Source organism: Porites lutea, chromosome 1 (assembly GCF_958299795.1).
Source record: "Porites lutea chromosome 1, jaPorLute2.1, whole genome shotgun sequence".
NCBI classification, from domain to species: Eukaryota; Metazoa; Cnidaria; class Anthozoa; order Scleractinia; family Poritidae; genus Porites; species Porites lutea.
Genome location: NC_133201.1, coordinates 52,154,950 through 52,163,413, shown reverse-complemented (window position 1 = coordinate 52,163,413; position 8,464 = coordinate 52,154,950). Strand labels below are relative to the sequence as shown.

Genomic DNA, 8,464 nt, shown 5'->3' with positions numbered 1-8,464 from the left:
CAGCCAATATTTTATACCGTCACCAATACCCTTTTAACACCTCGCTTATTTTCCATTAAATGTTCGAAAGCTGTCCAAATATGAGTTCATGAAAATCTTTTATTCCCCATTAGATATTCGTCAACACACACCCCTAGCTTCTCACGGCTGAATATATACTACAGCTTTCCTGTCTGAGTTTGTCATTTGGTGTTCTTCTCCGCCAAGATCGTTCGACTCCAATTTGCTCTTTCAAGTTTATGATGAAGCTTCAGCTTTTCTTCCTCGTCGTCTTGGTCCACCTCTTGGCCAATCCAAGTGAAGCCCAAGTAAGTAAGATATAAAATATTTCATATCATAAAATTGAATTCTTTCAAAGTGAATCGAAATTTTTGCAGAAACTTTCGATTCCTGCTATATATTTCTCCTTCGACATAGACGTACCCTTTCTTAACGTGAAAACACGCGCATACATCTTATCTTATAAGAGACATTAAGTTCTTTTTGGTAATCTTTTGTTATGCGTAGAGATCATTTTAAAATATCTCTCACATAAAAAATGGTCATGAATAAGATCTAGGCGTTTGAATTCTAAACAATCCAATTAGCTTTACGTTGAACTAATCGAGGCCCCGGGATCGAGGCATAGTAAAATTTGCTCCTGAATTTGTTCAAGGTGTACCCGTTTGTGAATCAATTTTATCCTTGGTTTAAATTTTATTTTCCTTTGTTTCAATTTCACTACCATACATAACCATATCCAAAAACAAAGGAAAATAAAATTTGAACCAAGGAAAAAATTGAACCACAACATACCCAATGTATAAAGGCATTCAATGCACTACGATGTGGATTAAGCCAATTTGAGGGTTAGAAACAGCTCTAGGAATTTGATCCCACCCTATAAAGTGTAAAAAGAATCCTTCTGGTCTCCTACACAGTGCGAAAGATGTTCTCTTTACCTTTCCAACAGATACCTCAGTGTTTGCCTGCATTAGCAACCTACCTTCAGAACCAGGCTTCACTGTTGCAGAGTGTCAAAAACGACCTTGATGCAACTAAGAAACAGCTGCAACAGGCCATTGGTAAGTTTGAACTTATGTTGCCTCCATACCCAGTACGTATCTCTCTGTTTCGCTTGTAGTTTATCGTACGGGTCTATCTCTGTCCTATGAAAGCACTAGAGTACTGGGCCAGTGCATTTACACCAGCATCAAATTTAAGTTACTATTCTTAAAGTGTCTATTTTACATTAGCTACTGTCTTCTCGTCTTCTCCTGAGTCTATTTGTTTCTACATCTTCATCAAACGGGAAGCTCTCCCCCCTTCCTCACCAAGGCAGATATATACAATAGCTTGTGGTAGATGTAAGTCACAAAGCAACCATCAGATTGGCTACATTTGCAAGAAGGACTGTCCAAGCGGCAAATCTTAACGTTTACCCAACAACACGATTTAGGCATTAGTATGCTATTGTAGATTGACGCTCGTGGGCGAAATGTTTTAACCGTAAATGCAATGAACAAGCATTTATCCCCATATCCATGCTACAAAAAGAGGGTTTAAGCATCGGCTTGGTGAACTCACCAATTTTTGACATATTTGTCATCCCTGATGAGGCACATGAGCATCCTCGTCCCCAGACCTGCTCGTCCCACTTATGCGGGCTGGGCCTGTGCACAAGGAACAAGTAGCTCTGAAAAAGTCCAGTCACATAAGCCTTTCTAAACTACCTTGCAAGAAAAAGATTTTGAAACGGATGTGTTGCGATTGGATTCCCTTTGTAAGTTTCTACCCAATTAAATCTTAAGTCCCCAGAGCCACTTGTTCCTAACCCTAACCGTTGTTCCCTAGCCGGTTAAGAGAATTAAGCGGCTCTGGGGAAGCGAGTAGGCACATGGATTGCTCTTTTTTTTAACCAACATATTTTCCTCATAGGTCAATGGCCTCCTGGTCATTATTGCATTCTGGCCAGTGGATCATGCCCACCCGGATTTTCCCGTTCCCAGGGACACATGCGTGCCTTGAAGATGTACTCTCACACCCCCACTTACATCACTCCGGCCACGTTCGGAAGCAGTCGGATCCAGTGTCACGGACCCTGTGGCCGGTACGGGCAGTGGGTCGGAGAACTGTACATCGCAGCATGTTGCAAGTGATGGAGAATCACAACTATTCTTCCATACCACAGTCAGCCCAACGTACATAGCATTGTTACACGAATGATACTAGGAAACTAGGGCAACCTATATGCCAAATATTAACTTACAAAACTTGCTATGTATGGTATTAGTGATGCTCTAATAAAGTGCTTGAAAACATAACCTTGTTTACAGCCTGTTAAATAAACTCGCAGAACTCCATAGATAGGAAAATTTTTGTCACCCGGAAGAAAGGCAGTTAACACAATTAGATTATTTTCCGTTATAGATCTAGACGAAGTGAATTTAATTTTGTGATTAGAATTAATTTTTTAAGGCTTATGCTTATCTTATAAGAAATTGCTCGCGCAAACAGTAATGAACAAAACATGGAAACAAAACTCGGCAGGTTAAGGTGGTGGCAAATAGGTAGCTATGAAATGAGCAAGTAAATGAAAAAAGTCTCTTATCAGTGAAACTGCCTGGTGGCGTTTTACCAAAATAGATAAAAGGCTGCATTTTAAGTGACAAAGTGCCATTTTTTCTGAATCTTGAGTCGGTATTAGGCTTTATGTATGCAACGGGAATAATTTTAATTTTACCAAGTAGGGCGACATTTAGGCTAGCATATGAGCAAGAAGTTTAATCTATATACCTGGTGTGTGTGTTTTTTTTTTTGGACCAAAAAAAGATGAGGCTCTACATTTCACTGTTTCAAAGAGACGAGAAAAGGGCCATTTTTCTCCTTCAGCTGGAGTCAGAATTAGACTTTATGTATGCATTGGCAATGATGACTGAAAACAGAATTTTGGGATAAAATTTCTAAAATTAATGTTTCCTGACTTCTTACTGGTTCATTGTCCAATGTTAATTTACCTTCGGTAAATTTTTTCTGTATTTTAGTGGCCTCCCTTTCCGGGAAATGGGGGCGAAGTGGAGCTTGGCTCATTAACGGGGTACCTTTGGCAGGAATTATTCGTGTTTTAAAAATGTTTTATTGTGTTTAAAAGGGACGTCTGAAAAAATAAGGGCGTTCTTTAATTAATGTACAAGAACACCACAACAAAAATGAAGTTCTATGACAAGTCACTGCACATAATGTATCGTCCGAAACAAATTTTCCGATCAGAGAGAGCCTATAACCAGAAGAAGCTATTATTTTAGTGTTTCTACTCCGGAAGGAGAGCGGGCGCGCAGGTTGGGGGTGAGGGGAAGGGGGCAGTTGTCCTTATTATACAAAGGACGTTCGCATCGCAGAAGATTTGCTATTTATGTGACAACCATTAGCGTCCCTCGCCCACTCCCCTAAAAAAATAGTTTTTTGATAAGGGAGGGGGAAGATAGGCTCGATTACCAGCCTCTGTTCGGGAAGATGTGCCCGCGTTCTTCCCCCCCCCCCCCCCCCCCCCCTCCCAAGAACGTCTCTCTTTGGGGAGGGACGCAGACCGGATCCTTTAGGGCGGCGGAAATCGAGCCTAGGGGAAACATATACACTAGTTAAATGCTTTTATTACGGATGATCTATAGATGTATCAGTAAATTATTTCAAAGGATGTTTTTGTCTTTCGGGCGAAAGAAAAGGCTATCAAAATTGTTTTTCTTCGAATAAGCTGGTCATATCGGAAAAGAGCAGTAAATGTGTTATTTTGTAACACTAAAACCATCACATGGCACAAAATCCTCCATGTTGGATGTCAAATGAATATGTCAGCCCCAAAACTCAGGCAAGACTTTCCTGTGTTTTGGATTTCCCAGTGCGAAAATAAGAGGGTATCAATTAGGTAACGGCCAAAACCGCTTGGCGTAAAATTTGAAAGATTTTGACCTTTAGCTGTAAATAGGGTTAACCACAAAACTTCTAGTCACGAAAGCGAAGTTTATCTTTATATTTATGTGTTTTAGGACCCAGAAAGGGTGATACTCTTAAGGTATCCTCCCAACACAAGCTGGCACATTTTGACAGCTCATATTGTTGCTCTGTCTTTTTGTACCTACTTTTCATGGGACAAAGTTACGCCAGGCACCATAAAAACTGATTCAGAGAAGCTGGGATCTCACATCAGTCCGATCCCAAGGAAGCGCACAAGTTTTCTGATCACAATGATCCATTCAAGACTTTCGCGGAAGAAATCAGTAACTTGAGGGAACGAGCGTCTGAGCTTGCACAGGAGAATGTAACAGCTAGCATTGTTGTGGAATGTGATGATGATGCGGCTACTTTTGAAGCTGATCCCCTAACTGATGGGGATATACTAGCAGAGTTTAACTACTCAGCAGATGCAAATGAAGGGGAAGAAGAAGAAATGGACAAGGATGAGATTGTGATTGTAGAGGAGCCGCCAAAACCACCAACACAGTGTGAATTGCGCCATGCAATCAGCGTGATTAACACATTCAGCTTTTTTTCTAATGATGTGCACCTTGATAATCTGCGCAAAAGTACCAGGAACATTTCTCAAATCATAGACTAGAGTTTCTCGGTTGCAAAGAAGCAACTAGTTATTACAAATTATTTCAGCTAAATTGAGTGAGCCCTATATACAGACTCTACACCACATGTGTTCTGTTATGTTCCGTTTTTGTTTTTTAAGTACGTTTTGTTTGTGAATAAAGGTCAAGATCTACATTTAAAAAAGGATGCATTTTTGTTAAAATTTGAACACTTACTCATAATCAAACAATACCCGGCCAATTCAGCGTAATTTGATGCCACCTTCGATTTCTCGAACTCCCGATTTCTCGAACCAATTTGCGTTTCCCGTGGAGGCTTGAGAAATCGGGATTCCACTGTACAATAAAAAGAGCATTATCACAAACTTGCTGGCTCGAAGATATGAATTTTATGTTCTTCTGACAAAACTGTATCTCACTAGTGAGTGAAGCTCACTCATGAGATACTGTGAGATACCGTGAGATATTATTTATTTAGCCCCTTTATTTAGCCAGCTTAAAGTCCTTGACATATTTAGTATTAATTCATTTTCTGTCGCTACCTTTATGTATTCTTATCACCATAATCTTTTGCCTAATAGCTTTCATGACTTGTTCTTAAGTAGTAATCAAGTCCATCAATACGAAACTCGACTAGCCTCTCAATATAGACCTCATTTTTGTAGAACAAATATAAAGCAATTCAGTATCCTTTACCGAGGACCTAAAATCTGGAATTCGTTGCCTGTTTAACTAATTAGCTCTCCTTCTATATCTGTTTTTAAAAAAAATTTAAAGAATTATCTCACTGATAGCCGATCTGTCGTTTAATTTTCTGATCTTGCTCACTCTGCACTCAGCCATGAACTTAGTTCACTAGGTAGTTGAAGGAAACCTATTAATATAAGCTTCAAGCTTCGTTAGGCTTCCTTGTCACATTAGTTTTATAATTTAATTAAAACCTTTTGTTCATGTTGTGTAAGGTTTTGTGAGTGACTAAATAAATAAATAAATAAATAAATAAAATAAATAAATATTGTGTTTGCCACTCAAACATAAAATTAATATCTTCTCGTCATCGTGTAATATCCTCTAAATGCAGATACTGTGCATGCTGTGGTTGGCTGTTGCTTGTGATCTATTAGATGGCAGATGAACAGATGACCTCACTGTGTGGTGTGACTTGCACACATAGCTACACATGATCCAGACAAAATTCATAGTAGCCAGTCTTCCTGGCAAAGAATTTCAAAACTCCAGATCAAAACAAGCAAAAATATTTAGCTTTAGTAGAAGTCTTCAATGAAAAACACATTGCCGGATTTCTAGGCAGTTAATTCCGCTAAACATGCCAGTTGTTTGCCTGGAAAACCTGTTGAAAGCTGCTTGAAAATTGTGTTTTCAAAAAGTTTGCAGACACTGTGGAAGATCCATGAATGGCAGTGGTTGAACAATTTGCTTGTAGCTTACTAAGTTTTATTACTTTCCAAGTATTAAAATAAAGGTTAGTTTTTCCATGGAAGTTTTAATTTTGAATCATTATGTTTCCTCATCAGTTTTGCAGTTAGTTTTTGTAATTGTGGAAAACTTTATCATGAAATGAAGTTGGAATGACGTGAATTTAGCTACATGTACTTAGACCTGATGGCAACCTTGCTTTTGAACTAAATTTTTCTGTTATTGTATAAAACAAATACATTCAATTTTGCCATCCGTCTGTTTAGTAATAGATCTCACAAGATATCAAAATGTGGCAAGAACATCAGACGAACATGGCTTCGCCTTGTGTGCCACTTTGTTCTTACCACATTTTTGCGTCATCTGTGATCTATTACTGAACAGATGGACAACAAAATGGAAGCTATTCGAAGTAAAAACAACTTAGCCACATTTGTAATGCCTTTAAGACAAAAGAGTGGTGTTTTCCTTTTGGAATATTTTCCTCCGTTCCAGAGATATGAAAGTTAGATATGCAAATTAGATATAAATGATGATGTCATCAGTGGTTCTAGTATGAAGTCAAAACAGAAAACCGATATCTCTGCAAATAATAGGGGAATGCAACTAAAACTCCGCACCATAATTCTAACTTAGGAAAGACACCTAATGATGCACCCTGTGGTGTTACCATGGCAACAACCTTGCTCCCTGGTTTCTTTTATAATTTTTGAATGACAATTTCTGTTTTTCACCTTTACCAAACAGCATCCACTTTGTAAAGTTTAATAGAAAAATTTGCATTTACTTTGGTTTAGGATTACTACGCTTAGTGATTGGTTTGAAAATTTCGCGCCACTTTCTCAACCAATCAGAAACCCAAAACCTTTCTGTAATTGCTTCAGGTTTTGATTGGATAATGGATTGCTCTGCATCCTTTGTAATTGGCCAAAGTTATTACTTTAGTTTTGGTTTTACGACATGCAATTAAAAACTGCTCAAAGGAGACCTAGTGCAATGTGGACTTAGAGACGGTTCATTATTTATGGGGATGACCGGGTCGGATAATTTGAAATAACTTTTCGTATTTTTTTCTAATGCCCGTCACACTGTTTGTCAGAATTTCTAAGCCCGTCCTGATTTGCTAAAAATTTTTCAAAGCCCGGTCAATGTATTCAATATTTAATTTTACGAAGAATTATGACACGGTAACAGTATAAAAGTCGTTTTATGTATTACAACATGACTCGTTTAAGAACAAACGGTTTGCGACAATTTGCGTACATCGCCACAGTACATTTAGTTTCGGTGGGAAACAGCTATTAAAAAGTGCAAAATGCCACCAAAGAGATTAGTGCTAACCAGAAGGTCCAGAATTCAGGTCATCATTATAAAAATACATTTAAATGGCGACAGCCGGTAAATACGCTCGTATTCGCAGGCTATATTAAAATCAAACAACGTTTGAAAATTTAAAAAAGTTGACGCAAAACTCGGTCTATTTACAAGAAGTTTTATACTATAAAAAACACAAAATTTCATCTAAACCCATCAAATTTCACGGTTTGTGAGCGGGGCCGCTATCTGATAAAACAAACAAAATTTATGTTTCTTTGTCACCCGATTTTTACGGGTTTCGTGACCAGTAAATTACAAGTTACCGGAGAAGTGACGCGTTTGTATCCCAGTCATTATTTCTTTTTCAAAACCTGCACTTTAATCAGATGAAAATTTCAAAGCCCGTCGATAGGGAAAGAGAATTTTCTAAAGCCCGGTCATTTTTTACCGACCCGGTCATCCCCATAAATAATGAACCGTCCCTTAGACAGTCACAAATGGTAATAGTGGAGCTCCGGTGGCCAAGGCCACCATGTGGAGCCCCGTACCTATAGAACCCATGCATTCATTTTCTCATGGTCATTATCGTCAGAGGCATATGGCTTTCGGGCGGGTATGTACGACGGCGTCATACAACATGGCACCCATACTGGTCAACCTATGCAATGCAGCTTACAATTTTCTAGCTTACAATATGCATGCAATTTGATATTGGAGATCCACTTGATAGTCAAATGACAGCTGTCAAAACAAGGCATCCACTGACCTGTATCACATGACCATGTCATGGGCTCAAAAGTAACTCATCGAGGTTGCATATTTTTTGAAGTTGACAACTGACCAGGTTGTGGATTATCACTGGATTGCAGGCTCAAGTATTAACACAAATTATAACAACAAGCCAACAATTCAGAGCTCTGCTTTTAGGCTTGGCTAAATCTATATATTATTTGATTTGGAGAGGAAAGAGACTGGAACCAAGCGTTTTGCCATGGCAACACCTCAGCTAGGGTGCATCTTTAGGTGCATTTCCTAAGTTTCAATTGTGGTGCCAACTTTCAATTCCATTGCCCTATTATTCGCAGAGATATTATTGATTTTGGGTGTTGACCTAATACTGTAACCACTGATGAAGTCAT

The 8,464-nt window shown here is 38.7% G+C and overlaps 1 protein-coding gene across 1 annotated transcript; it reads left to right on the top strand.

Moving 5' to 3' along the window:
* The first annotated feature begins 96 nt into the window (after positions 1-96).
* Positions 97-2,275, top strand: LOC140939847 (uncharacterized). Its single transcript, XM_073388869.1, has 3 exons — positions 97-308; positions 953-1,064; positions 1,918-2,275. Exons 1-3 carry the CDS (start codon positions 240-242, stop codon positions 2,136-2,138), a joined length of 402 nt encoding a protein of 133 aa, XP_073244970.1. The 5' UTR covers positions 97-239; the 3' UTR covers positions 2,139-2,275.
* Positions 2,276-8,464: the final 6,189 nt, after the last annotated feature.

What these genes read in the sequence shown, in the direction of transcription:
- LOC140939847 (XM_073388869.1), top strand. Translation starts at nt 240, where the DNA reads ATGATGAAGCTTCAGCTTTTCTTCCTCGTCGTCTTGGTCCACCTCTTG. An exon ending in CCAATCCAAGTGAAGCCCAA is followed by an intron (nt 309 to 952) that starts GTAAGTAAGATA and finishes CCTTTCCAACAG; the next exon opens with ATACCTCAGTGTTTGCCTGC. An exon ending in ACAGCTGCAACAGGCCATTG is followed by an intron (nt 1,065 to 1,917) that starts GTAAGTTTGAAC and finishes TTTTCCTCATAG; the next exon opens with GTCAATGGCCTCCTGGTCAT.